The 27,880-nt window shown below is 48.4% G+C and overlaps 1 protein-coding gene across 1 annotated transcript; it reads left to right on the top strand.

Moving 5' to 3' along the window:
* Nucleotides 1-3,786: 3,786 nt before the first annotated feature.
* On the top strand, nucleotides 3,787-27,880 carry LOC135317473 (protein ELYS-like; the record flags this gene model as incomplete). The annotated part of the gene is made up of 20 exons (XM_064473767.1): nucleotides 3,787-3,907; nucleotides 5,114-5,367; nucleotides 7,932-8,112; nucleotides 8,900-9,107; nucleotides 10,378-10,494; nucleotides 11,456-11,540; nucleotides 13,521-13,671; nucleotides 16,112-16,244; nucleotides 16,332-16,513; nucleotides 16,988-17,049; nucleotides 20,546-20,632; nucleotides 21,335-21,343; nucleotides 21,408-21,493; nucleotides 22,978-23,101; nucleotides 23,228-23,284; nucleotides 24,498-24,644; nucleotides 25,393-25,580; nucleotides 25,752-25,896; nucleotides 25,991-26,104; nucleotides 27,752-27,880. Coding segments are annotated over exons 1-20 (2,580 nt in total), but the record flags the coding sequence as incomplete, so codon positions are not given.

Here is a 27,880-nt window from a genome sequence, read left to right as displayed (position 1 = left end):
TTAAGAAAACACTCCTGTGTGCTGAGAGGAGTGGCTGTTTTAAACTGCGCTTGGTAGCACTTCTGTTTTGCTGCCATGGATCTCCTTCTGGAGAAGCTGTAACACAGGCTCCTTCCCTTTCTAAAATGTAATCACTCAGAGACGAACTTGATCGGAGACTAACTTGGTGCTGTGCCTGCAATGTACATTTGCCGCCTGGCAAAGGAGAGGTGGGATTCATTTCACCTGATTTCTAGCTGTCCAAAAGTTATTTTTCTGGTCTGAGCTAATTTCTTGCTTGGTCAAAGGAAAGGGAGAGTTCTGCAGCAGGAAAATTGTTCCCCCCTCCCTCTTCTGGTCTTGTGGCTCTAGAAGAGTAGTTTAATCTGAAGGCCTATGTTTTAGAAGGCGAATGTGGAGTGAGAAGAATTCCACCTGTTCTCTTCCTTTGATAAAATCCAAAGCTTGGAAAAGTTTTCTTTGAGCCATCTTTAAACTTTTCTCTCCCACCAGGCCCTCTCCCCCTCCAGGGAAGCTTCTGTGCAAGGAAAGAAGGAAAAGCCTCCCTTTTTGCCAGAGGAGCCATCGCCCTCTTCTTCCTCCTCATCCTGCTCTGGTGATCCTAGTCCAGATGAGTTGTTGTGTCTCATTTGTGAAGATGCAATGTCCGATGCCGCTGTTAGTGCCTGCTGTGGAAACAGTTCCTGTGACGGATGTAAGTGCAGCTCCCACGGTTGTTACTTCAAAACATCACATCTGATCTTCTGAAAGCAGAAAGAGGAGATCAGGGAATTACTTTGTCACCAGCTCTATTTAAGACTTAAGCAGAGCCTGAACAGGAAAGGACTTTTCTCACTTAAAGGGAAAAAAGGCAGGAAGCTTTTTTCCCTTTTTACGTATGTAGTTAAATCCTCTTGACAGGCGGAAGGAGGAGTTTGAGAAGAGAGCCTAACTGCGCAGGTGATTACAGTATTAGATATCGAACGCGTTTGGTTTGTCCGCAGCCCTTTCCCTCACACAAAATTATAGAGCCATCTCTGGTGCCTTCCTGTGGTCTGCAGCCAACGGGGAGCTGGGCATTTAATCCACACTCCTCTCCACGGGAGAGGTGGTTAAAAACTTCAGAGCTGTGCCGGTTGTAGCTGGGATAGAGTTAATGTCCTTCAGCGTCGCTGGCAGAGTGCTGAGGGCACACTGATGTTTCAGCTGCTGTTAAGTAGCGGCTCCGTGTCGCTAAGTAGCGCCTCTGCTAGTCAGGGGCCTCTCCAGCTTCCCGAGCTCTGCCCGACAGGTATGAGTGGCCGCGCCAGGGACCCCTCTGCCCGCCCAGCTCCATCAGGGGTGATGCCCAGGTGCGAGGGCAGAAGGAGGCCCCGAGCCGTGCGTCAGTCGGCCAGAGTGAGTCGGCCAGCGTCAGTCGGCCAGCATCGCCTGCCCGCACTCAGCTGGCTGGCGTCAGTCAGCGTCAGCGTCTGTTGTCGGGAGTCAGTCAGGACTTAATCCTGTCGGCACCGCTGACCCCCCGCCTGGGGTGTGGGGCTGAGCGCGGTGGTTCAAGTGCCGCCTTAGGCCCGTCAGTCAGGGTGGCTGTGTCAGCCTTGGCTGGCAGCTGTCACCTGCCTTTGGGCACACGGTGCCGTGTCCTGCTCTGCTGAGGGCGGCTCCTCATTCCCTGCCTGCTTCAGCTCGTTTTCCTGCTTCCACGTGCCTGGGCTTTGCTGGTTTAAGGCAGTGAAACGAACTTAATCAGGCTTCCCTTAACTTTGTGTCTTCTGCCTAGTGAGCCGTCGGACAGAGCTTTGGAGGAAGAATGGTGACAAGCCCCTGCTGGTGGGGTGGTGTTTTACTGGTGTGGAGGAGAGGATACTTCAGTTGGTGGGAGCGAGTCCCCAAACCCCGGGGCCTGTCGCGTGGGCTGCCAACGTTTCCGCAGCTCCCCTCGTCGGGCGGCTGTTTGCAAGGGGTGTGTTTGAGCACTGGGGGTTCAGCAGCCGCCGGGCCCTGGCCCTGGGCAGCCTGCTCTGGGGGACCCTGCCTGCGCAGGGGCTGGACCAGCTGCCCCCAGGGATTCCGGAAGGCCTTTCTCTCCCTTGTGACTCCGTGACTCTGGAACTGGTGCTGCGAGGGCCCAGCGCTGTGGGAGCGCTGGGAACGTTGTCTTCCCTGGGCTCTGCCTCTGTCGGGACGGCTGCGTGTGCGCTCTGCCCTGAGACACTCGGCGCCTGCGCCCGCCTGTCCAGGTACGCCAAGCAGTGTGCAACAGAGCACACTTTCAGGAGTGACCTGAGGAGCTTTTGCTAGCTTGGCCGCGTTGGAGAGGGACTGCAGCTCCTGCATGCAGGAATAGTCGTGTTGGAGAATAACCATGGGAGGCAGCTGGGTAAAGGGGCTCTAGTGTCAAACGCTGATGTGTCTCGGGTTTGGGTTTTTTCATGTAAAGGGAAATGAAATCTGTGGTCTGCATCAGATACGGGATCGGGGCTGTTGGGGGCTGTATTTCTGGGGAAAATGTCACTGAGCCAGTCATGAATAGTAATTCAAAAAGCTCTATAATTGTGATCTTTCCCTGCTGTTCAACAAAGCGGATGCTGTTTTTCTCAACAGAGCATAGTTTTTCTTCCATTTCTTCTTCTTTGGCTTCTTCCCACTCTTTGTCCTCTTTCCTTAGACAATGTGACCCGAGCAGTGTCAGGCAATGGTGTCCCTTCTCTGACCACCAAGTAACGCTTCCCTGAGATCACTTTAGCTTCCACATCTGGCTGAGTGAAAGAATGACGCCCGTCAGCCTCAGCCTCCCTCCGTGCGAGAGTGAGCCTCTACGTGCACGAGGGAGTCCAGAGCTGGCTGAGAGTGCCTTGGGTGCTGCCCTTTCTAAAAGCGAAGGGGTTTCTTGCAGCTCTCCTTGCAAAGTGAGTGTGTGGTTTCACACGTGCATGAGCTAGCAGGACGGCTTACGGCCACAGAATGGAGATGGGCAAATCCCCTCTCCTTCTCCCCGGTGCAGTGTCCTGCCTCCTTCCTTGTGCCGGCTTTTATGCTTGCTGGCTCTCTCTGCAACCCCGTTTCACTCTCTAAGCTGGTGGGAAACTCTCTGCTCTTGTGGGTGCGTTCCCTGTCTGCTTGGGGAGTTAATGTGGCTCCTAAGGAGCTCTAAAACGTGTGCAGGTCAGGGCAAGGGAAGGCACAGGGATACAGGAGCAGAAGGAAGGAGCAGATGGAGAGATGGGGGCAGCAGCAAGGCCTCTCTTTTGGTGGCACTGAAGTGAACCTGGTTTGTGACATCACGTCTGCAGCTGCGACTGACCGTATCTTTAGCTTTTCCTTCAGTAAGCCCGTAACATTGTTGGCCTTTGAATCTGACTTTCATGTACTACATGTCAGTCAACGGTGACATCCCAGAACACTGACTTGGCTGGATGTGATTCTGCTCAAACATGTAATTTCTCAACTTGTTCTTTTTTATTTATTTTCTGGAGCTTTTTAATGCAAAACTCACTCTCTGACTCGTGCCGCGTTGCTTGACTTGACTCCAGTGTCTTGGGCTTTTTCCCGTGTTGTTTATCCTGTCAGTACCCCTGCGTCCCTTTTTGTTGGTGATCTCGTAGGCATCAGAAAAGCAAAGGATTCTGCTTTTGCTCTGCTGTGAGATCCAAACCTGTCCTGAGTGCCCTTTTGTTAAGGAAAAGAGCCGCAGGAGGTGGCCGGGAGATTATTCACGGCAAAGGGATGAAAGTTCTGTCAATCTCAAAAATGTCGATGGCTGTCAGGAGCCTCTTTTGGCATTGTCTTCTCTATTCACAGTGAAGAATGCGAGACCTCGCGGCTCAGGTAACGAGCAGCCTGCTGCAGTTTCCCGAGGTGACCATTCAGGCTCTTGGGGAAGATGAGCTCACCCGAGGGTCTGTGCTGCGCGGGCGGTTTTCCAGAGGTGAGCCTTTTCCTTGAAATTGGGTCTTGCTGTGAAGTTGTTACTGCCTGGAGGTGACCTGAGGCACGGGGTCACAGCATCAGCTGTGTCAGGTTGGTGCTGCTCAGGTGCGTCAGGTTTTGAGAGAACAGAAAGGGTGAACTATGACAAAATGATGAAAAATGTTAACATTAAAACATTAGTAGAGTTAAACTTTGAAAGGACAACAGCCTGCGCCAGCCTTGAGCTATTAAAATAACACGGGCAAGTCAGTGAGCCCTCCTCAACTTCTAATGGAATGAAAGGCAGTTTTCAAAAAAGTCCTGGTGTGGTTTTGGGCTGTATTTATTGGTACCATCATAACATCCCGTGCAGAACTAGTTCTCCCACAGTGTTAGAGAGGCAACCCCCCCTGCTTTTTCTTTCCTAGCCTGACTAAAAACAGAAGGAAGAGGAAAGCCCTGTTAGGCGCTGCAGCCAGGTTTGCAGAGCATTTAATGGGACGCAGAGGAGTGTCCCGGGAGAGCTGCTGAGAGCGGCTGAGCAGATGAGGTAGCTGACTTTGTCGGTGATCTGAAGGTAGAGCCGGGGGCCTGCCTGGGTGTCCGGGCTTCTGCTGAGACCATGTAGAATCTCTCTGTGTGACTGTAAGTGCAGTAGTTGAGTTAATACTCCCTTTGTGTTGGAAGTAGTTCAGTGAAACTAAATGTGCTAACTTCTCTCTGTGATCAGCGTGTGTAAAAGTTGAAATTGGCTCCCGCAGTGCCCATTTTAAGGTAATTCCTTGTTGAAGTCCAAACCCCTGCCCAAAGTAGGCGTGTGTCGAGCAAAGTTAGTCAACTAGAAAAGAATTGGCTGAGATTTTGCCATATTTGAAGTATGCTTTAGGAGTTGTATTCTCATATGTATTTAGATGATTTCTAGCAAAACCAAGCTGAATATGGTATAAAGACTAGAGACCAATCTATTGTAATCTTTATCCCAAACAAGCAGAATTCTTCAGTGCAGGAATGACAAGTCCAAATGCAAAATCATAAGGTGGTTCATTTTACGATGCATTGGTTGAGGATTCAGTGGGTGATTTTCAATAATCGACTGGAATTCGGTAAGCCTCTCTTGCTCTGTGAGCTACTTCTGTTGAAGCAAAGGGGCAGTGATTGTGATTTTCCCGTTGTTTTCAACCCTCTCTTGGGAGTTTGCTTTAGCCAGCCTTTTCTCTTCTTCCAGGGAGAGATGGGCTGGCCTGGCTGGCGTGTGGCCCTCAGCTGGAGGTCGTGAGCGCTGTGACGGGAGAGCGGCTCTCTGCACACCGTTTCAGTGGAGCCCGTGAGCAGCCTCCCACCATCCGCGTGGTGAAGGAGGTTTCCTGGCAGACGGGAACGGGGCTGCTGGTTGGCTTGAGAGAAGCAGAGGGAAGTGTTCTCTGCCTGTACGACCCTGGAACATCGAGCGTGGTTACAGCAGTAGTTCTGCCAGGAAGGGTAGGTGCTTTTTAATGGGGGAAACGTTGTCAGGTGCTGCATAACGCTGTTTCAGGAGCAGCTTTGGAGCGTCTCTTTGCTAGGACGTCCATTGTCTCTATTGTGTCATCATACTGTCACTGCAGAGCGTCCAGTCGAGAGCACCTTGATGTGAAATCGTGGGGTTAACGGTACCGTTATCCTTTGAGTTTGCTGAGAGTCAAACAAGTTTTCTGGTTTTACAGTAGAGCACGTAGTTACCTCATTCTCCACTTTGACAAAAAGGCCTTGAAAACTACCTTTTTTTATAGCCAGAGTGACAAAGAACTCGTCCTCACCCTGCCTTTCAAGTGTTGGTAACATACATGTCCTGAATGGTTCATTATGTCAGAAATACTGTCTTTAAAACCTCTCAGACTTCCATGGCTGTGCTGTAGCTGACTTCGGCACATTCCCAGGAGTCTCGGACTAGCAAGCAGGTGACTTTAGAGCAAAGCACATTTTTCTGTTGACTTAGGATGGGAAAAAACAGGCTTCACTGCGTTACCTGGCAGGTGGTTACAGACTGACTTTCAGCCTGAAGCCCTTGAACCTCTGCTTATTGCATATGGTGCTTGTGCCGGTGGGATACTCTGGTGTAACGTTGCTAATTTTCCCTGCCCTCTCTAACCCATAAACTCAGATGACGTCCTTTCCCCTCGGCTCCTTATCTGAGTGTAGACAAGAGTCACCTTAAGGTAATGGAACATCAAGGTTCCCTCTGTCTTTACCACCTTAGAATCTGCGACAGATAAATACTTCCGTATTACTCAGCTTTCCAGAGCGTGGTTTGGTTTGACTTGCTAGAATCCAGGCGGGGTTTGTTTGTCTGTAGCGCTACAGTGTGATTGCGGGCAGTGAGCGTTTGTGGGGTGGTGATTTCTAACGAGCTGAGCTGGGTTGGTGCTCCGCTGTGTGGGTTTGCCGATCGTCCTGATAAATCTCAGCGATTGAGATGGAAAGGCAAGCTGTGTGCTGGCATAGACGTGCAGTCATTCAGACTTGTAAAAGCAAATCTGAATTGAAACCATTAACGGTATTAAATTGGTTTATAACGGTTGCATGTTTCAGAGCTCTGGAATGGTATTTTCCCCACTCTTGCTGGTTTGTGTGAGGCAGAAGGGCAGCATGCAGAGTCAGGGAGCTGAGACAGGATTTCTGCGTTCGTTCCCAGAAGGAGCTGGCAGCAGTGTAGGAGAGCGTGCAAAGCCCAGCAACAGCCTAAGCATCTGTGTGTTATCTCAACAGGTTTTTTTCCATGCTAATTTCAAAGCACAGCACTATACCAGCTAGAGTGAAGAAAATTAACTCTATCCCAGCTGAAACCATGACAGAAACAATATAAAGTTGTCTCAAATACTGCGGGCACTTCTAGGAGTAGAATTCTTGTGGCCCAGGGGAAAGGTAAATTCTGTAGCAGATTGCCAGGCAGCGCAGTCACAGCAAGTGCTTGATACGGGAGAGGAGAGAACTTTGGGGCTTCGAGGTTTGGTCAATTTTTCCCCACCTCTGGGGAGAAAACCCAATATATTAAAAAAAAGGACTCCTTGTGGTGCTCACTGCTCTGTTCCGTTGTCGTGTAACAGGTTGCTGTTGATGTAAAGCTCCCTGGTGTCACTGTGTGACATTATGCAAGGAGGCTGAAGGGCAGCCCGTGTTCTTTTGTTGTGGAGCCTTAGTGCAGGAGCCCTCACGTGCTGGTGTCTCTGCTGGAGCCGTCAGGGCTGTCCCGGGAGGGGCTGCAGGTGCGGAAAGGTCTGTCTCCATCAGGGCCTTGTACTAAAGCTGCTGGCAGGCGGCTCCGCGTGTTACAGAGCAGCGTGCGCTTCTCCTCAGCCGGAGCTGGCTTTTGGCGAACCAGCTGCTGGGCTTTTTGCCGCTGTTTCGGCACTGAAAACTTTTCTGCTTTCCCTGGTTGCTCTGTTGATTCTAAATGAGGACTGGTGTAGCTTTCCCTAAGCTGGTATCTCCCTTCCGCTCTCTGTAACAATACTCCCTTGCCGTGGCAGCGGTGTGTCTCCCCTGCAACTTGGCCGCTGCCGCGTCTGACTGAGAGCCGAGATTTGCCCTAGTACCTGTTTGGCAAAGAAGGCGTGGGCTGTATCCCAGTGCTGACGGGCTGGGGGCCGTGGGAGAGCGAGAGTGAGTTTGGCCTTTCTTACTCCAGTCCCTTAAATACGGTCAAGTTTCTTGCATTTAACGGATTTTCTGTGTTGTCTTCGAGTTAATGGTTTCTAAGTGGAAAATGGAACTTGGTAAGCTGTGATAATAGACTGCACCATTGCAGTTGGAGTGAGCTCAGCGAAATCCCTGCAGGAAACCCCGTAAACGGAAGGCAGTAACGGATTTTTGTACAGGACATTTTTGGGGGTTGGTTGGTTTGTTTGTTTTGTCTGGATATAATTGGGATCAATGCTGTGTTTTTAAGTCTGAGAAACCTGTATTTACTTTCTTGCTTCTGATGGGCTGATTCTGGCTTCACTTTTGAGTGATTTCTCTCAAAGCTTGTCAAAGAGCTGAAATACTAACTTGTAGTTTTCCTGTAGGTAACTGCTGTAGAGCCCATAACTAACCCCGGAGGAGCCAGCGTGAGGCCTTGGCACCTGCACCGGGCTCTGCAAGGGTTTTGTGGCGTGGCAGCGGTGGCGACAGATGTTGGTCATCTGCTTGTGGTGGACCTTGGTTTGGATGATCTCTCTTGCAGTCAGAGGGAGAATGAACCATCGGGTGAGCTTGCGGTTTCTAAACTTGAACGGAAAAGTAAGAAAACTTGTGTCTTTTCAATCAACAACACGCATCCCGCTTTGAAGCTACTGCTGTGCAGACGTTTATGGCTGCTGATGACAGGTGGCGGTTTGACATCGTCTGGCCCTGAAAGGATTAAAAATGGGAGTGGCTTCATACTCCTCCTAAGGTTACAAATACCCCCTCCCACCAGGGTCCCTCTGTCACGGTGATTCTCACCAGTGAGGGGTAGGAATCTGACCATCCGAGGCGGTGCAGCTGCCTGACAGGAAGGTGTGTCGGACGTGCCCTGTTTCCTGGGAATGTTCTTCTGCTTCTGTTCATTGACTCGGGGCAAAGTTTAGGCTTGTTTTTTAAAGTAAATATGCCTTACCAAAATCCCTGCATTTCACCAAACGGAACCTGTACTTGGTGTACTCGGATTGCATACGCTGTTTTTGCTCTTACAAGAGTGGCCTCGGGAGCTGGTGTCACTTCAAGTAGCTTCACCATGAGGCCCAAACTCCTGATGTGCAGAGCCCAGGAAGAATTTGTCTATGGAGGTTTCGCTTTCACCTGGTTTTGAAATAGGAGCGAGGATACCTGTCCAGTCAGAGAGTTCCTGTGTGCTCTGAATGCGTACAGAATGGGAAGAGCAGACAAAGTATTGCATCAATGGGTATTTTGCCGGGGACGGTAGAATTAGATCATCCATGTTGTCACGTCAGTGTTTCAAATGCAACCTGAATGGCCTAACGCATTCCTTTATTGTGTGGTTTTGTGCGTGCAGGTCTAACAGTTGTCACTAGAGCTGCTGCTGGCGTTTCACAAGGAAGAGCAACCGTGAGCAGAGCAGGGAGACATCTCTACCTTCAGTTACAGTGTCCTTCAGGAACAGCGCTCTCGACCCTGTGCTACATCAGCAGAAGCAACCAGCTCGCCGTGGGTTTTTCCGACGGCTCCCTGTCACTGTGGAATATGAAAACTCTGCAGCGGGAGTAAGTCGGCCTTTGCATTTGGTCACGCCTGGAGGTGCAGGGCTCTCAAGGCTCTGCTTGAGGAGGAAGTCTGTTAATTGAAAGAGCCCTTTTTCAGGGAGGGAAATGTGGAGTGTAATCTTGGCCTGTTTAGGAATCCCCTTCTGAAGTAACCATTGAGCCATACCTGGATTCAGTGGGCCGCCTTCTGCCCAGCGGGCTGGGATTGTTCTCCTTATTGTGCCCGTGGGCTGAGGAACTGCGGAAAGCTCCCTTCTCTGGGTTCTGTCAAGCAGTCAGGGTGTGAGAGAGCTGCTTTCCATAAGGCAGTTTGTTCCACCAGCAGTATTCAGTGACAGCAGGAGTTGTGTGTGTTTCAATGAAAGAGATTGTAGACATTATTTCTCAGAACCAGCTCCTGCAATGAGGGCACCCATTGAAAGGCTGAAGTATGTTAATGATGGGATTGTGGTGATCATATTCTTTAAAGCGTCCCGGTTGAAAGGAGTGAGACGTGAAGGATCAAGAGCTGATCTGTGGCTGAAAAGACATTCTCTCCCACATTTCAGCCTCGACCAAAAGAGGGGACTGACCCATGCCAAGGCAGCGATGCATGGGAATGAAAGTCTGCTTGGAACACTTGGAGGGGGAATAAGGGTCATGTCAAGGGATAAGCAACAGAGAAATGAGGGAGATGATTTCAGCTCTGCCAAAGAGCAATCCCCCCTAGAATATCTGACCCAATTCAGATCGGGATTCACTGAAGCAAATCTGCAGTGACTCACCGGGAACTATTGGCGGCATGAATAGAGAGTGGAGGGATAGTGAGGTGGCAGGAATAGATTGTGAAGGTGCAAGGAAGGTTCAGAAGTCTGGAGGAGAAAGGCTTTAGATAGTCCAAGTAAAGAAACAAGACACTACTGGTGTTTGGCGCTGTTTTCAGCTTGTGCAGAAGAGAGGCTGCATTTTCAGTTCAATATTGAAGCAGGCGACAAGAGTAGGAAGAATCTTTTGCCTGGCAGCTGAAGGAATCTTTCATGTTCCTGCTCCGCAGGCAGAGGAGGAGATAAAGCCAGGTTATTGCCCGTGCTGGACAGTAATTTCCTCACCTCGTGGCTGTTGCATCAAAAGCAGTCGCTCCCGTGACTCCCTTGTTTGAGACGGGAGTGTGACCTTCTGTGCCTTGAGGAGAAGCACGTCAGGGGCTCTTTGCTCAGAAGATGCTTCTCCCCTTCTACAAACAGGCAGGGCCACCAGGCTCACCTGCTTTCTGTTTTTGTTAACCCTGCAGGCACCACTGTCAGCTTGAAGGAGGAAGGATTCCTGTCTGCGCCGTTACTTTTCAAGAGCCTGAGCACGATCCTCGCAACTGGTGCTACTTGTGGGCTGTTCAGTCGACGCAAGAAAGGTGAATAAAAGCTTACTATCGGCCACTGGTTTTTTTTTTTTTTTTGAGTATTTGTTCACCTAGAGTTGACCCACGTGTATTTGTTTTGTTGAATTAGCCGTGCAGGAGATTCTCTCCGGTATGGAAGGGGCTGACGGTGCGATTTGTACAGGATGTAACAGGGATGGAGAGGGACCTACTAGTTCCTCCCTGCTGAAAGGCAGCAAAGCGACAGTGGCTCGATTTCTGTGCTGGCATTCTTCAATGGCTTCCTTTGTTTCCTGATGACTGCTTCATGATTTGCCTGATATTCACACCGTGGTATGAAAATACCATGGAGCGCAGTGGAGGCTGCAGCTCCAGAGCACTGACGGTGCGGATCCACCAGCCTGCTGCCCCTAAAGGAGGAGGTGACAGCATGGCCGGTTCCCTGGTGCCAGCCTGAGCCTTGGTGAGCCAGCTCAGCTCGGCTGGCAGGGAAGGTGCTCAGCAGCCAAGTCGGTGGTTTCCTGCTGGGCTAATGACTGAAAGGAGGGTGTGGAAGGTGCCGTGTGTGCAGGGGAGGGAGTGGAGCTTTGGTGGGAAGGGAAGGGGAGAAAGATCTGCCCCTCTCGGCATCAGCAAGCTATTTACTCAGCTCGGCTGCTCATGGAGTGGCAATCTTTTTCAGTTTGACTGTAAAGCAGTTTTGATTGCGAGCTCTTCAATGCCCAGAACTGTTCCCAACCATTTTTACTCCACAGAACATCTTGAAGCTTCCAGATTGTATGGGTAGCCTTTGCCCCAGAAGCTGTTAGTGTCCAAATTTCCTCCTTTGTGGTTTAGCAGCTAAATGTGACCAATTCTTAGGTTTTGGGAAGGGCTGTTTTTCTTTTCAGTGAGACAGTGCTATTCAGGAAACCTCAGCCTAGACCTAAGGAAAGGGTAACGAGGACTATAAAGCAGCTTTGTAACCAAATGTCATCATTTGTACCTTTTCCAGTGAAGGCGATGCCGTGAGTTTACATCTGTTGCAGTTAGCGTTCGCAGACAGGAGGCCCTTGGCTTCAGGACAAGTCATGTACGAGGTAAGACGTGCACGTCCGTGAAAGGATGGAAAGAGTCCTTTTCCCTAAGGGAGTATCAGTGAAGTTGGCAGGGGGAATATTGACCATGACAATTCAGAGATGACTTAAAAAGAAAGAATCTTTTGCTGAGTCTTCCCGGGCACGGCCTTTGCCCATACTTTTTGAAAAGAAGTCATACAATTTCATACCGCCGTGTCGTGTGTTCCAGCCAGGGCCGTCTGCAAAGAGCCCGTCTAAATTCAGTTCCTGAAGAGGCAGCAGCTTTTACAAAGAAAATGATTCTTCATTTAAACACCAAGTGAATGGCCTGTAGGAAGAGAAGACAGGGCTTTGAGTAGCTCTGTTTAACCAAACTGCAGAGTTGAATAAGGTTCTGTCTGTCTCCCTTCCTTAAAACACGGGCGTACAGCTTTATTCTGTTCCGGTCTTCAGGTTTAAATCCTTGTTTTCCCTTTGAGCTCTGTCAGCAGGACTTCACATGACGCTCACCTGCAGGGTCTCTTCGGTGCTGGTCCTGAAACTTAGTAGCTCTAAAGAGAACTCTTTCTACTTTTTGGCTGCGTTACCTACGAACTCTGCTCTTGAAGCCAGCAAAATAGGCAAATACAGTAAAGAGTGGTCTGATTTGGTCAAAAAAGTATATGTAAATTTTGAGAAGTGGCTCCAAAGAGGTTGTGTTTAAAATAGAGGTGAACTAGCCTTACCTCTCTGTTATCTAACAGATAGAAGACGCGTTTTTAGAACGTATCATTTTATTCAGTGTTACGCCTGAAACCCTTGCAAAATCTTTTTGATGGGAAAGTAATCTTAATTCAGAGCATGTCTTTCCTGTTGAGGTGCGGTAGGAGAGGATCTGTGCTCTACAGCCTTGATATTTATTAGTAGTATTTCCTAGAATGGTTAAGAGAAAGCTTGCCTGTTCTCAGAGTAGGTGAGTTACATGTAACATATCAGGTCATACGAGAATGGATTGTCTCATGCCAGTTCCTTCTAGAGCTCTGAAACTTTAGGAAACTTGGGTAGAATGAGGTACAAGCAATTTTTTTATTTTCTGGTAGGTTTTTGGAGATTTTTAGCTGCTTAGCTTTTGGTTTTGTTTGGTTGGTTTTTAATTGTAGAGCTGGTCTTTGTCCACAATCCACACACCCATGTGTCGTAGGGTAGAGCATTTGACCAAGTGCTGTATTTGGAAAGACAGTATTTCAGTCAATGCTTGCTTAGCAATTGGTGGTCTCAGAGGTTCCACACAATCCTGCTGGAGTTTCTGTAGGTCTCAAAGTAGTTGGCTGACTCTGTAGGAATTCGTGCCCCTAAACGCCTTGCCCACGTGCATGCCATGTCCGCCGGGTTGTTTTGCTGTTGGCTGCACTTGGTGAAGGCAGGGAGGCATATTTCACCCTTTAGTCCCTGAGGAGGTGAGAGGAGGAGCTGGCAGGAGCTGACATGGTTTGAGAGAAGAGTGTGACTCAGGAAGACGTTCTCATGGCTACTCCCGAGGGATGGGCTTTCACTCTAGCGGTGTGTGCCTATAGATAATGCCTCGCAAGAGAGCTTTGGCTGCTGGAAGGCCGTGACTCCTCTAACTTCATCAGTTCTGTGATCAAGTCATGGAGCAAAGCGCTTTGCATGCCTATGTATGGCATTATTTCAGATCTCTCTTTCTAGATAAATACGTAGGTTTGTGAAGAAACCGGGACGGTGCAAGGAATTCTGCAAAACACATTTAGAACCAGTAATGCGAGGGAAATGCTCAGTTCTGAAAATGTGCAAAGCTTTTACGGCCAAACTTACCCGTTACGGTTTGACACTCAGTTCTCTTGCTTGTCAGCTGTAGTTTCTCTTTGCCATCAGATTAAGCGCCTGGGAGAGATACAGTACAATATGCAGGTTCTATTAGACATAGACATTCTTTCCTACTGAGGTATAATGTCTGCTTTTCTCTCAGAATGACCTTTCTCTCGCCTGTGATTTTTTCCGCAGGGTTTGGCATCCTGTGTTGAAAAGTACAGTTTGGATCTGACGGGTGGAGCCTTTCCCTTGAGAGGGCAGGGCAGCAAGGCCAAACTACTCAGCTGTCAGGCTGTAGAAATCTTTCCCAACTGCATTGACAGAGAAGGCAGCGTTGATGAAGGTTTGTTCCTGATGCCCGTGTTTGGTTGTTCTAAACTAAATGGTTTTGCCATCCAAGCAGTGAATGCTGTTCCATACCCACAGCCTGAAAGTCTTCAATATCTGTATAGACTAACTTCTTGGGCTTATTTCAAAGGAAAAACTGGGTGCTTAGGTTCTGTGGGACTTGTTAAAATAAACCCTATTTTTCCCTTCAATGCTTGCTGACATGCTGTAGCGATGTATGGTGGGGTCACCTCTATAACACCAGTCAGTCATTTTATTCCTCCAGCTCTCGTCTTTGAACAGTAGGATCATCCCCTCCATTGCTTAGGAATGTTCCCTCAACTTTCTTTTTTCCCCTCTTCCAACCTATGCCTGCACCTGCATCCAGCTGGCGGCCGGTCACGAGTGCTGTTCCCCAGGGCTCGGTCCTGGGGCCAGATCTGTTTGATACCTTCCCCAAGCACCTGGATGAGCCGGCAGTGTGCCCGCGTGGCCAGGAAGGCCCCCAGCATCCTGGCTTGTATGAGAGATAGTGTGGCCAGCAGGAGTAGGGCAGTGATCGTCCCCCCCTACTCGGCGGTGGGGAGGCTGCACCTCGAATCCTGTGTTCAGTTTTGGGCCCCTCACTACGAGAAAGATACTGAGGCGCTGAGTGTGTCCAAAGCAGGGCAGCGAAGCTGGTGAAGGGTCTAGAGCACAAGGTTTAGTTGGGATCTTAGGGAAAATTTCTTCACAGAAAGGGTTGCGAAGCAGTGGAACAGGCTGCCCAGGGAAGTGGTGGCGTCACCATCCCTGGAGGGAGTTAAAAGACGTGCAGACGTGGCGCTGTGGGACAGGGTTTAGTGGTGGGCTTGGCAGTATGAGGTTTACAGTTGGGCTCGATGATCTTAAGGGCCTTTTCCAACCTAAATGATTCTACGAGTCTATGATCTGCCTGTGCACTTTGCCCTCTCTGTGTCTAATAGGTTCCTACACCTACAAGCTCTTAAAGCAAGAGCTTCTGGCTTCCCTTGTCCGGATCGACAGTTAAAACTCCTCTGGTGTCTTTCATTCCCTTGCAATAATGAGATGTGCATCTCTGGGTTTGCACATCCAGTGATGCTCTGAGCACATCTCTGAGCCGGCTGCAGTGATAACTGCCGTAGCCTTTTGTTTGGGTGTGTGAATGCCCTTCCCTCTCTTCTTACTGGCCTTAACTCATGTCTGCTGTTACAAAGACCACACTGGCGTGACTTTCTAGGCTATTTGTGTTTATTAGCTTTGTCTTAGTCCTGAAGAGGCAGCTTCCACCTCTTTTGGGGTGCCATCCTCTAACAACAGCGTGTCAAAATCTAATGAAAACCCCTTTGGATTTTCTCCACCTGTGTCATGATTCTGAGGAGAGGGCCTTCTAAAACCTTCTCAAAAACAACCAACAGGCGCACCCACCAAAAAACCCAAACCAAAACCAACAAAAAAGGCCCTTTCGGTCCCCTTTTCATGAAGCCTGAGGCATGGAAAAATGCTTGTAATTTTTCTGATGGCTCCTCATTAGCTTTTATCCAGAAACTATTCAAGTTGTAGGCCCACATGAGCTTCTGTTGGATGTGGGTTGAGGTTAGAAATGCAGCTGGCTTCTGATTTATGAAACTAATTGACATCTTCAAAGGCAGTTTCAGTGGCTCACACAAGTGAAAGGGCACAGAAGCTCACGATGACACACAGTAAAGCGTGGGAGGCTCCCTGAGCAGCCCTGATGAACTCAGCAGAGAACAGAGACCCATTTTGCCAAACGACCTGTCTCCAGGTTCCCTGCTCTGTCAGGGTAAAGGATGCACCCCCCACTTTGCTCACATCTGGAGAATGCCTTCTCCCCAGAGACGACAGACCATGCCACTTCTTGAGAGAACCCGAGTGTAACATGGTCAATGTTTGATGTTAAACTCTTTGTTCCAGCCTCCTGTTTGTTGGGGTTGGGTTTTGGTGTTTGTTTTGTGTGATAATTGTGTTCTTTCATTCTGACTGTGCTGGAAAGGAGCTATTCATAACACCCGTAATCGAGTCGAATCTGGAAATTAAGAATGCCAGCTGAGTGATCAAGTGTATACGACAAGAATTTGTATGCTTTCTAAAAGCAGCAATGTATGTTTTCCTAGGGTGGTGGGTTGTTTTTTGGTTTTTGTTTTTTTCTAACCATCTTGATGCACTCTTACTGTATGGGAAACTTGATTACCTGACAATTGTGTATTGGGTTTGTCTTAGGACGGATACAGGTTGAACTCGCAAAGGGGGGGCAGCATGACTGAAACCTATCACAGAGGTGATGCTGTGGTGTACATTTTTAAAATTCTTCTTAGTCAAGTGTTGCGTTTCATGAGTGACGTAACAGAATGAAGCCAAAATAGAAAGGGATGTTTTGAAAATGTCAGATAGATTGTATTTTCTCCCAATAAGAAACAATGTCTTGTCTTTTCCAGTCATATCTCCTGACATCAGTGTCTCCGTCTTCAGCTGGCAAGTGAACACACGCAGCCAGGGAAAACCATCTACTTATTTGGGTGTATTTGACTTTGACTGCTGGTATGAGGCTCAAAAGCCAGGCTCACTAAGGTAGGTTTTTATGAAGCTGGTTTCAGTATCCCTCCCCATAATTCATTGGAAAGTCGGCGTTTAGCTTCTGCGCTTGTTTTCTTTCAGGCCAGAAGAATCCCTTCAGGACTGCCCCTATTTTGCACTGTGGTCACTGGACGCTGTGACAAGCACGACTGCTCCAAACCCCCTTCTGGATGTTGTGGTGCAGGAGCGCAGCCTAAGCTGGAGAGTTCCTCCTTCTTACCCACAACCTGAGCTGTGTTTTCATCCAAGCACCTATAATTTTGGTAGGTATTACACGGCTTTGAGTAGTGATAAGCTTAAACCGAGCTCAAATGCCATTTATTGGTTCTCCTGTTCACTGTTTGTCACGCAAAAACCCAACCAAACCGAAACACCCCAACCCCCCCCCCACCCAACTGTGATGACGTTGTACTGACCAAGTGTGTGCTGTTGTGACACCTGCCTGACAGGCGGCTGGGTCTGGGGGTTGGGTGCTTCTGTAACGCAGCCCGTGAGGTGGTGCTGGTGATCAGATGAAATGACTCTGGGCTGAAGCTCAAAGCGCAGCACCTCGATAGCCCCGGAGGTAAAATTTCTACACTCAGCCATTATTTTTCTAAAAAAGGCTGTAAGTGATGTCATGAGGAAAACGGGTACTCAGTTGTACCTTTCCAGAGGTTGCTGTGACAAAAATGTAAACTGGTGCTACCATCACGGTGAGAGTATGGAATGTTGTCCAACGTTCGTTGTCTCTGCAGATGGCACGTGCCTGCTGAGCTCTGGAGTTGTTCATGTGACGTGCAGCGGCTTCCAGAAGGAGGTGAGCTTTTACTGTGTCTTTATGGAGAATGTCAAGAGATGGAGCTTTCCTAAGCTTTCCATGGCGCTGCTTTCGGTGTCAGGGACTATTTAATGCTCCTCCTGCCCATCCACACGCGTAACTGCAATTGTACCCTGCCAGTTTTATCAAATGTAATGTTTGAGGTCCCCTCTTGGGAGTGTAAACCCACCGTTGCCTCCCGTTGAAGCACGATCAGGGACTGAATGTCTAGAAAGGAAGAGAGCGCTGCTGTAGGAGCAGGAAGAGAAAGTCGGGGAAAGCTGTTCCTTCTCTCTCATCAATGAGTGCAACTGCCTGCGTGGTCCTGAGTTCGGGTTTTGATCCCTGATGAGCTGGGAAAAGAGGACAGAACGGAGAAAAGGAAGCATCGTTCCCTCAGAACAACCTTCAGGCAGAGGAGCACTTGGTAGGAAGGGGAGAGCAGTCTTTCCCTGCCCTCATCTTCCTCTCTACTGGATTCCTCTCCAGATCTGTGGGGGTGCGTTGGGGCAAAGAGCCCTTGTGCACAGTGTGGTAGCTAACATGACCGTCTTGGCAGGTTGGCCTGGCCCATAGGCTGTTTCTTTTGCAAGCCTGATGTAGGCTCTTCCATTCAGATTGGGTGATCTGATGTCAGCTCCACGTTGGGAATAATTGGGAAATGCAGAAATTTGTCATACCCTTTGCTGAATTGAGACTAGATCATTCAGAGGCTTGTTAGGGATTTGAGCAGGAATTGCTTGTGAATGTGAGTAAGACAAATCTCAGAATTAGGGACAAGAAGCTTGGTTTGGGGTTTTGTTTGCCACCGTAAGTCGTACTCGGTGTGTTTCCTTGTCTGAGACTGGTTTTCAGAAAAAGATGGAAATCTGATGTGTGTATTCGAACGTGTAGAAATGGCTTTGAATGTGATGATTTTATTTAGAAGGGAAAGATACTTGTGAATGTGCTTAAAAAGCCAAAGAAAGAAGCAAACAAAAAGCAAAAGCCCTAAAAAGGACAATTTGATGAGGGCTCAGTCTTGGGCCCCTCGGGACAAGAAGGACATAGAGTTGCCGGTGCGTGTCCAAAGAAGGGCAACAAAGCTGGGGAAGGGTCTGGAGAACAGGTCTCATGAGGAGAGGTTGAGGGACCTGGGGTTGTTTGGCCTGGAGGAGAGGAGGCTGAGGGGAGACCTTATCGCTCCCTGCAGCTGCCTGACAGGAGGCTGTTGTGAGGTGGGGGTTGGTCTCTTCTCCCAGGTCACTAGCGATAGAACGAGAGGAACCGGCTTCGAGCTGCATCAGGGGAGGTTTAGGTTGGATATTAGGGAAAATGCCTTCACTGCAAGAGTGGTCAGGCCTTGGAAGAGGCTGCCCAGAGAGGTGGGGGACTCACCATCCCTGGAGGTATTGAAAAGACACGTAGATGTGGCACTTGAGGCCTGATTTAGGAGACATGGTAGTGTTGGGTTGACAGTTGCACTCATTGATCCTAGAGGGCTTTTCCAACCTTAAGGATTCTATGATTCTATGTTTCTATGTTCATTTCACCTGGAAGAAGTACCAGAACACCAGCTGCACTAAGCTGCTCCTTAACAGTGCACGTCTGTGCCTGCCTGTGCTTTGCCCTTCTGAAGGATCGCCACGGCATTAGAACACAGTGTTTGAAGCGCCTAAAACTGAAACCTATTAGAACATCAATGTTTCACTTCTTTTCTGTCATTTTGGGAAATGACAACTTAATGTTTGGGGTGTCGTAACTGCTTCATGTCTTCATAGCCTGGAAAGCTGCTTGATCTTGGCTTCGCTGCTTCCATGCAAACGTTGCAGAGTTCTGTTTGTTCTGTCCCCTCCGCGCATTCCTGATGGCAAACTTCTCTGCACCCCATGTGCCATGGGTATAAGCAGGGCACGTTGCTGGGAATAGTTAATTGGAACGCAGTAAATTGAGAGGATGATGCAGAGGCATGCAAATAAAGATTAGAATTAGCCTTTGGGAAGTTGACGTGTCAGGGGAAAAATTCCATGTGCTCCTCACAGCAACAAGCAGCCCAGCCTGTGATGCCTGAGTGAGTGTAGGGTTAGAAACAAGCACTTACTGTTGGTGGTTGGGATGTTGAAAGCAGGTGGGATTCTCCTTTGATTTCGCCTGTTACTTTTAGGAGGAGCAGTTAGAGGCGGTCTTGTCAGCTGCTGCCCAGACAGGTTCTGTAGGGCTTCTGACTGGCTGCATTGAGCTTTGGACATCTAAAGGTAAGACTTGTTATGTGGTTTTTATGTTGCATGGTTTCTTCGTTTGGAATTCTTGATTCATTTCTTTTTTGTTCTCTCTTTTTAAAGAGCAGCCAAGTTCTGCTGCTAATTTACAGTTTGCCCTTGACTGGACGTGGAGCAGAGTGATCTATACAAAAGACGAATTTGATGACATATGTGAGTACTAGTGCAGCCATGCTGCAAACCTAGAGTCAGTCTTTCCAGCTGAGCTCATTCAGTGATCTGCTGGTAGATGGTCTTGCCCGCAGATCTGGAAGTGCACTTTGAAACTCTGCAATGGCTCTGTAGGCTAACGATTTCATACCTGTTCTTGAAAAGGTGTTGCGCTGTTTGGCGGCTCCTGCAGCTCCACTGACCCGCAGAGGTTACAGGCTCTGCAGCACCGCCAGTTGCTTTTGAGCAACCTTAGCACAGTCTTGAACTGTTTTCTAACAGAGGCACAAGAGCTCGCCGGAGAAGGTTTGTCACAGTATTTCTAACTCTCTGGTATGTCTTATGAAGATTTGGAACGATGCTGGGGCTGTAATTGTGGAAAGAGGAGCTTCTGTTGGTTTTGCTGATTGGCAGAAAGTCAGATGTAGCGGGGAGAAGGGGCTTAACTGGGAGGGGTTGGGGCTGCCACTTACCGCGCGTTGAGCTCAGGGCAAGAGTTTGTTGGGGAGCTGGTGCGAGTGGGTGGGGAGGCTGCGGTCAGCAAGGAGCTGTGCAAGCACCCGGCTTGAAATTACAGCAACGGGATGTGGCACTGTGACAAATACTCCCTTTGATTGTCAGCTAGCAGTGCGTGATTGCATGCAAATATTGGATTGGAAATGACTAAAATCAGAGAGGAAGCCTAAATGAGTAACATGTGAAGTGAGTTGCATGAGTTTCTGTAGCTGTTTCTATTAGAACTTGTTCCTGGCATATTGAGGAGAAAAGAGAAAATCCCTTTGCTAGAGTAAACGTCTCTGCTACGTGAAGAACAGGTGCCTTATCCATGAGTGGATTTAGTAGTTCCAACTTCACTTTTTTTTATTAAACCTTCAGTGAATCTTCTTCTTTGTAAGGGTTGCTTGTGATTGTGGGCTTTTACTTCAGAGAAGGACGTGATACGGAGTGAAAAATGCACAGGCAAAGATTTCTACCGTGTTATTTTTCTACTTTCTCTTTAGTGCAATGAGGGGAGCTTTATAAAAAACAAAAGAAATTGCGCACCAACAGTCCTCTTAAGCTTCTTTTCATGTTTTGCAGACTTGATAAATAAGCTGGCGGTGACCAGCCTCGCAGCTTTGTATGCACGAGTGGTCCTCTGGTTCTGTGGGTCCCGCCTCCTGCCGAGGGCTCAGGTAAGCCTAAACTGTCACGCGTCTGTAGCAGTCAGTGCTTCCTATGAACACCTGCTTCCCCATGGTTTTGTCAAGGCTTCATCAATACCAAGTCGTGCCCGTTCAGTGACAGCAGATGCTGAAGTTCTGCTGCTGAAATTGAGATTTCACTGTTTTTTCAACTGCGTCGTGTAGAATGATGGAAGCAGTTTCTTTCCGGGGTGTTTCTCAGAAACAGCACTAAGCCTCTGAGGGAGGGAGTTGCTCGTGCCCACAGCTTGAAATCCTTGGGATTGTAAACAAGTAACTCCTAAAGCACCAACACGGGAATGCTTGATTTTACAGTAAAAGCCTGACGTGCGTGTTTTGAACTTTTTACGGATTGTTTGAGGAAAAAATACACCTTGGAAATAGTTCATCATTTGGATGGGTTATAAACCCTATTGTCAGCCTTAACTGTCTTACGCATGTTCACGTGACACGTTTAAAAACCCATTCCCTTTGAGAACTGGGGGTATTTTTTTAGAGTGAACTTCAGCTGACACTACATGTTCTGGATGCTACATCACCTGTAAGCTTGAAATGGCACTTAGGACAAGGAGGAATTGACTCCTGTGTCGTAGGTCTCTTTTAGCAAAGGCAGAAGGAGGATGGGCTTCTTTCAAAGTCGGAGGCTGGCCTGTGCTTTTGATGCTTAGCTTGTGTGTTCTTCTGTCTTTTTAGTCAAAAACTGTAGGTTGAAAATGTGATATGACTTCTTTAACTTACTTCTTATTTATTGCCTGTAGGTGACGAGATGCGTTTCTCTAGACCTTTCTACAATTATCCTCTGATTCGGAGCTACTACGCTGGTCATCGACAGCAACTGGAGCGTTTATCAAGGTAGGACGTGCAGGAAAGCTCTAGAGCAGTTCCACTGCAAATTCAGAAGCGGCAGCGAGTGGCTTTTCCATCAGCAGCTGTATTTGCTACGCTTCATGCATTTGCTGGCAACACTCTTGACTGGAGTGATGCGTGTGTCCTGCTGAACAGAGAGGTTCCTTTCCCGTGTTGAAATGTTGATATATACCTCTGCTTAGTGCCCTTTGTTGGTATCATCATTGTTTTGACGTGCACGTAATTCATTGGCAATTCTGTGTCATTTGTTACCACTGGAAAAGGTCGTGTGGTGAGGACAGGATCAGTCACGGCCAGGTCAGCAAGGCACGGCCTTTGCAGAGCAATTGTTCTGGGCACAGAAGAAAGCGTGTTTTAGAAAAAAAAAAAAAAAAACAAAACAAAAACCAAAGCAAAAATAATCTCTCTCAATGACCAGTGATAGATGGCGATAAGGGGATTGGCCCAAATCTCCCACTCCCAAGCACCGCGGTGTCGTTGAAGGAGATGGGCAGAGTCACATGCAGCTGGCACGGCCAGCGCTCTCCTGGCGACTGGATAAAAGCCCCTTCCTCACGGGAGCTCCCTTTCCTGGGCTGGCTCACGAGCATAATGGTGATGTGCCTTGGGTTAGGTGAGAACAGATTTTTCTTTGGCAACTGTTCTGTAACCTAAAGGAAGCCCTCAAGTAGCCGTGGCTGTGGCAGCGTGAGCAAGGTGCAGCAGGAGGAGTCCAGGTGGAAGCTGCTCTATGTCAGGCGCTGGCTTTCAAGCTCCTCTTCCTGCGCGTCCTTCTCAGGTAACTCTCGTACAGGCTCACGGGCTCCTTAGAAGCACCACCTCCAGCGTGCTGCTTCTGCTCGTCCTCCTCGGGAAATGAAAGGCTGGCGTCGCAGCCCGCAGGAGCCTGCGATGGGCTTCTGAGGAATGCAGTGTTTCACAGGCCAGCCCTCCGTCACTGTGATGGCACGTGCAGAGGTGCAAACGTGCTGCTTCAGGGGATACCAGAATTCAGCTGCGGGCTCAGCTTTCTGACCGTGACTGTTTTTCAGTAACAGAAGCGAGGTGCTGAGACCAAAGCCTGACATTGCCGTGCTGGGGTCTCACCGCTGTGTGTGGGAACGCTCCCGCTGGGGGCGTGAGGTTTGGGGTAGCTTTGCTCACACTGCCCTTGTATTACAAGTAATGCGGCACAAAAGAAAAACTGAAAACTAAAAGGTCGCTGCAACTTTCCCCTTAATAAGGGAGCTTTTGGGATTCCTATTTGGAGCTCCTTTAATAATTCACTAGGATCTAATGAGCACCTTTCACCCGACTCCGAAATTTCTTTCCAGTCTATTTCAAGTCACGATCGTGCCTTTGTCTGTTTGTTCCTTTCTTGGAGTCGTGGGAGCTTTAGCTGGGTTTGTTTTGGCTGGAGGAAATCTGTGACACCGAGAGGCTGGAATTAGTGTTTTCCTCTGTCAAATCCTCGCTACGTTTTGTTCCAGAGGCAAACGGGACTCTGACTGCCTGATGATCGATGGGATGGTTTCCCAGTTAGGAGACCGAGTTGAGAAGTTGTGGCAGAGAGATGAAGGAGGAACGGGGAAATACCCACCTCCTAGCTTACAGGTGAGTGTTGTGTTCCCTGAAAACAACCACCACCACCACAAACCCCAGCCCCAGCCCAGCCCTCCCCCAAAGCCAATGATTTCTCAAAGAGAGGACTTTTAAAAAGCTTCTACCTTTTCATTCCAGGCACTGCTGGAGCTCTATTTGCTAGAAGGCATTGAAGAAAGCCACAAACATGCAATCGTATCCCTTGGAGTTATTTCTGTCACACCTCCAGTATACGCGCATCAGGGGTCTGAAATGTCTGTCACCTACGCGTTCGATGCATTTTCTAATTTGTGCTTCAAACACACTGCGGATGAACACGTGTAGTTGAGAATTAAGTCGCAGACAGAAGCATTGTTGGATTTCTTTGTACTGTGGATTGTTTAGGAATGTTTAAAATGTTTTGTTGCAAAGTCTTTTCTGATGTGAGAAAACAGGTTTACTAAGCAATGTTAAAGGTAGAAAGCTCCCCTAGATTTTCTCAAAATGTAAACTGTTTTTCATTTTTGAAGCACCCACAGCTGTAGCAAACAGCTGCTTCCTCGAGCGATGCACTAGAATGTGCTGCTTCAGAGCAAAAGGATTTCTGACAGCGGTTTACCAGGACCTGATGTTGCTGAAATCATCCATTTTCCAGCACAGCTAAGAGGGCTTGCTTTTGTGCTGTTACAAGTGCGGGCACACAGAATAATAGAGAGAGAGAAGGGAAAAGTCATTGGGCAGAAACTGAATTTTTAAGCTGCCGAAATACACTGTGTTGCTTTGGTTGTGTGTTGCCTGACCCGAGAGGGGAGCCTAGAGAGCAGGGGCTTTAAAGCTGTTGCACCCCGGAGCTCTCTGATGAGAATAGACCCCCCAAAACAGCTGTCAGAAAGAGAGAGTGACACTGCCGATGAGTGATCCACATACTGGTTTAAATCCAGTTTTAATCATGCAGAGCTAAGCTGTGCTGTAAGGACACCCTAATTTCACTTGTTTTATATACGCTGGAAAGGAGGGAAGAAACCAGCTGTAGAATTTGTTTGCTTTAATAATCAAGCATTGGCCGTTCTCGTGTTTTGAATGTCCAGCTGGTGGCTCGGGTGACTAAAGAGGGAGCCTGTGTTTCCAACGGAACTGTTTAAATATCGAAAGGCAACCTTTCTGAATGCCTTAGAGAAATCAGAGAGTCTGTCTTTCTGGTTATTTATTCAGAATGCAATTTCGTTGTTAGGGCCTGACTATCTTCAGGTTGCAACAGCATGAAATGGCAAGACTAATACATGAGTATTTTCTGCGTCCTACCACTATGATATTCTTATTTCCTTTTAGTATCTATTAATATTCTATTAACAATAGTAATAATGTTATTTCATGTGATAAATTGTTGGTCTTGCAAATCTATTAGCCTTAATTAGATACTTGATATCAGACAATTTACTTGCTGCTAGACATCACGCATCCCTTTCCGAACAAAACAGAACCTTCCGTCGACTCCTTCGCAGCTGCCTTTGCCATCCCTTTGGGCCTTGTTAAGCGTATCCAAGGATTTTGGCTTCTAGACCACAAGGACTATGAAGTAAGCATGTGACAGTTTAGTTGGGCACACATTGCAATACAATGCTATGATCTATCAAATGATGTAAAAACCCTGGTGCTTAGCTGATACCAGGTGATAAAACATGGGAAGCTTCTTTTGTAATGCTGCTTCAGCAGCACCTTCAGCAATACGTGATGATCTGCAGTTTGGTTTTAATTACGTTGAGAGGAAATGGATTAAGACAATGAAGAAGTCAGCGTTAATGCTTGACGTGTGACTTGCCAAAGCCGTCTGTTCAGGTTGTTCTCAGCAGAGCAGTCGAGCGCTTTCTCAAAAGCAGTGGTTTGGGGACTTTAACTATTCAAACTGCCATCCTGGCAGCAAGACTTGAGACAGAAGACCGCAAAAGTGACTCTTCAATCTAATTCATGTTCCCTCTGATGCTGAAGGTTGTTCTTTGCCCGTCACAATGTTAATATAACCTGTTTGCCTGGGAGAATGACTTGTCTTTATGAGAGGTGATGTTTGCCGACGGAGATTTGGTTATCCTGGCCAGGTGTGAATCACTCCTGTCAAAGGACTCCCTTTGTTCTGTACGGCTCACGGAATATTTTTTTCTGCAGACACTTCAGCATTTATATTTACCTGTCTGGTATCAAGCCCTTCATTAGTCACCATCTAAGTTTATTCAACAGAGATTCACCCTTACTGAAGACACTTTTGAATCGTTTTGTTGTGCGCGTGTGTGTCTCTATATCTTAAGAAACCTGATCTCTACCTTCTGCAGAGCTCCCTGGCCCTGCTGGTTGAACCAACTGCAACCAAACCTGTGTCGTGGCAAGACGTGCGAATTCTTCAGTCCCTCATGTGCCAAGGAGAGCATAGGCGAGCCCTCAGATACACGCAGGTGATGAAGCTCTCGGCCTCCAGCTGTAGCGAAGTGCGGCTTTTCCTCACTGTGCTGTTGTCCAATAGGTAAAGAAATACCTGCCACCATTTTGGCACTCAAATACTGTGAGAGGTGGAGAACAAACACTAGAAATCACAATCCCCTACACTTCCTTTGAACTTTGAGCACAATATCTGGGGGGCATCTTTTTGGTGATACCATTAATACGCCTTTACGTCTCACAAAATTAACTACAGGTGCATGGCGGAGGCTTGGGCTCTGCTGCAGGAGCACACCACTCAGTTAAAGGAGGAAGAGCTATTAAAAGACATGTATGACATCTGTCGGGAGATGGGACTAGTGGAAGACTTTCTGAGGCTGCCTTTCACAGACTCTGAACAAGTAAGTGTGGGCAAGAGGAAAATCTGAACCCCGTCTTTGCCAAGAGAAGAGGCAGGGTCATCATATAAGTTTTCAAATGTGTTATTTCTCATAGAAGTGTTTGGAGAAATTTTTACGGACTCATGAGATTCTTTTAGCCCGGCACCTGCAGCGTGCCAACTGTACGGCAGCCCCACAGCTGAACCAGGCGATGAACGTTCATCTCATGGTAAGCGTAAAAGTCCTGGCCAAGTGTGCAAGGTTCTCTTAGGGGTTACTATCTAGATTTAACAGTGCTCAATAAGAATCCTGCTTTCTTTATCACACCCTTCTTTGAAATACTTGCAATAAGCATCTGCACCTTTCGTTACAGCTGAACCTAAAAGTTGAACAAAAAATTTCACTTCTCCAAAGCGACCCTGTGAAGTTGGAAATTCTGTGTTCAGGGCTGTTGTTGACTCCACGTCAAATAGTTTGTTTGTGTCTGAGGATTAAATAAGTGTCGTGGTTTAGTCGGCAGCTCAGCCCCACACAGTCGCTCGCTCACTGCCCCACTGTTAGATGGGGGAGAGAATCAGAAGGGTAACGCTCGTGGGTTGGGATAAGAACAGTTTAATAATTAAAATTAAAAGAAACAACAGTAGAAATGCAATGTAAAGGAGAACAACGAGAGGCGCAAAGCCCCGGGGGAGGGGGGAAGGGAGGGGAGAGGGGGAAGGAACCGCCGAAACAAACCACACGCGCCGCAGCCGCCCACCGACCCAACGCCGCGCCGCCTCTGCGCTGCCACTGCCCGCCCTCAATATACTGGTCATGGTGTCACATGGTATGGAATGAACCTGCCATTGGCTAGTCGGGGTCAGCCGCCCCCACCATGGCCCTGCCCCTCCCAGCCCCGCCCCCCCGCCACGCGGCAGAGCGCGGGAAGCCGGAAAGGCAGCCGCCCCCCACGGTGAGGAGAATTAACCCCTTCTCATCCAAAACCAGCACAATAAGTATCTTTCCTGTCAGCCACTCTTACCATTCAGATATTCAGCGACGCACGTTATGTAGGGTTCGGATGATTGGAGGTTGTTTGGGTCACTGTGGAATGAAGAGTGTGTTGTATGTCATCTCTGGTATCTCACACGCAGCTCTGGGTGCCAACCCACAGGCAACATTTGCATCATGGGTTGTTCTTTTTATTATTTCCTCAAGTTATAGCGTGAGGTCTGCAATTCCACAGCTTTCGTTTTACCACTTTTAGGACAGAAATTCTTACCTAACTTCTGAGTCTCAACATAGGCAGGTCAAATTCTGTGTTATGGGAACTTCTGTTGTGGTTCTGTGATCCATCTGCTGCTTTCCAGAACCATAGTTTCCCAGGGAAGCAAACTCATGGGGTGGTTCTGGAAGGTTGAGGTCCTGCGTTTGAAAGCTTCCATCCCGGGGGAAGGGGTGTGTAGGCAGCTTTCTCTTCCTCATTTTAATCCTCACTTCCTCTTGTCCAACGTAACCCGCCGCTGCCCTGGAGATTCAGTCACCTGGGGCAGCGGCGTTTCAGGAAAAACAAGGGAAAGGCTGCTGTTTTGTCAGCCACGTGAAACTTGTGGGTGCTGACAAGCGTGTCAGAATGAGGTTCTGCAGGGTGCCGGCATGGTTTTAGCTTAAAGTTGTAGGTTCTGCTATTATTCTAGTCTTCCTTCCGCTTGGCTAAAATTCCGGGTGAAGCTGGTGTGCGCTGATGGGCAGAACTGGTTGCCGCTCTGTGCAGGGGGTGTATTTTACTGCACCTGTAGAGGAAACGTATTCCCTAATTCGAAATAGCACCGACAGCTCCGTGCTATGAACTTCTTGTAACTATTTAACTTCTTGCTTTACGCTTCTCGTTCATCAGAACGATCGTGCTCCTCGCTGGAGACAGAGAGCAGTTGCCAGAAATTCTCTCTCAGCCCAGCACGGCAAGACCCTTCCTAGAGGTCAGAGGCAGCTGGCTGTAGAGAGAGCCAAGCCTTACCATCTGCCT

This window comes from Phalacrocorax carbo, chromosome 26, assembly GCF_963921805.1.
Source record: "Phalacrocorax carbo chromosome 26, bPhaCar2.1, whole genome shotgun sequence".
Taxonomy (NCBI): domain Eukaryota; kingdom Metazoa; phylum Chordata; class Aves; order Suliformes; family Phalacrocoracidae; genus Phalacrocorax; species Phalacrocorax carbo.
This window is presented reverse-complemented; position numbering and strand designations above follow the sequence as displayed.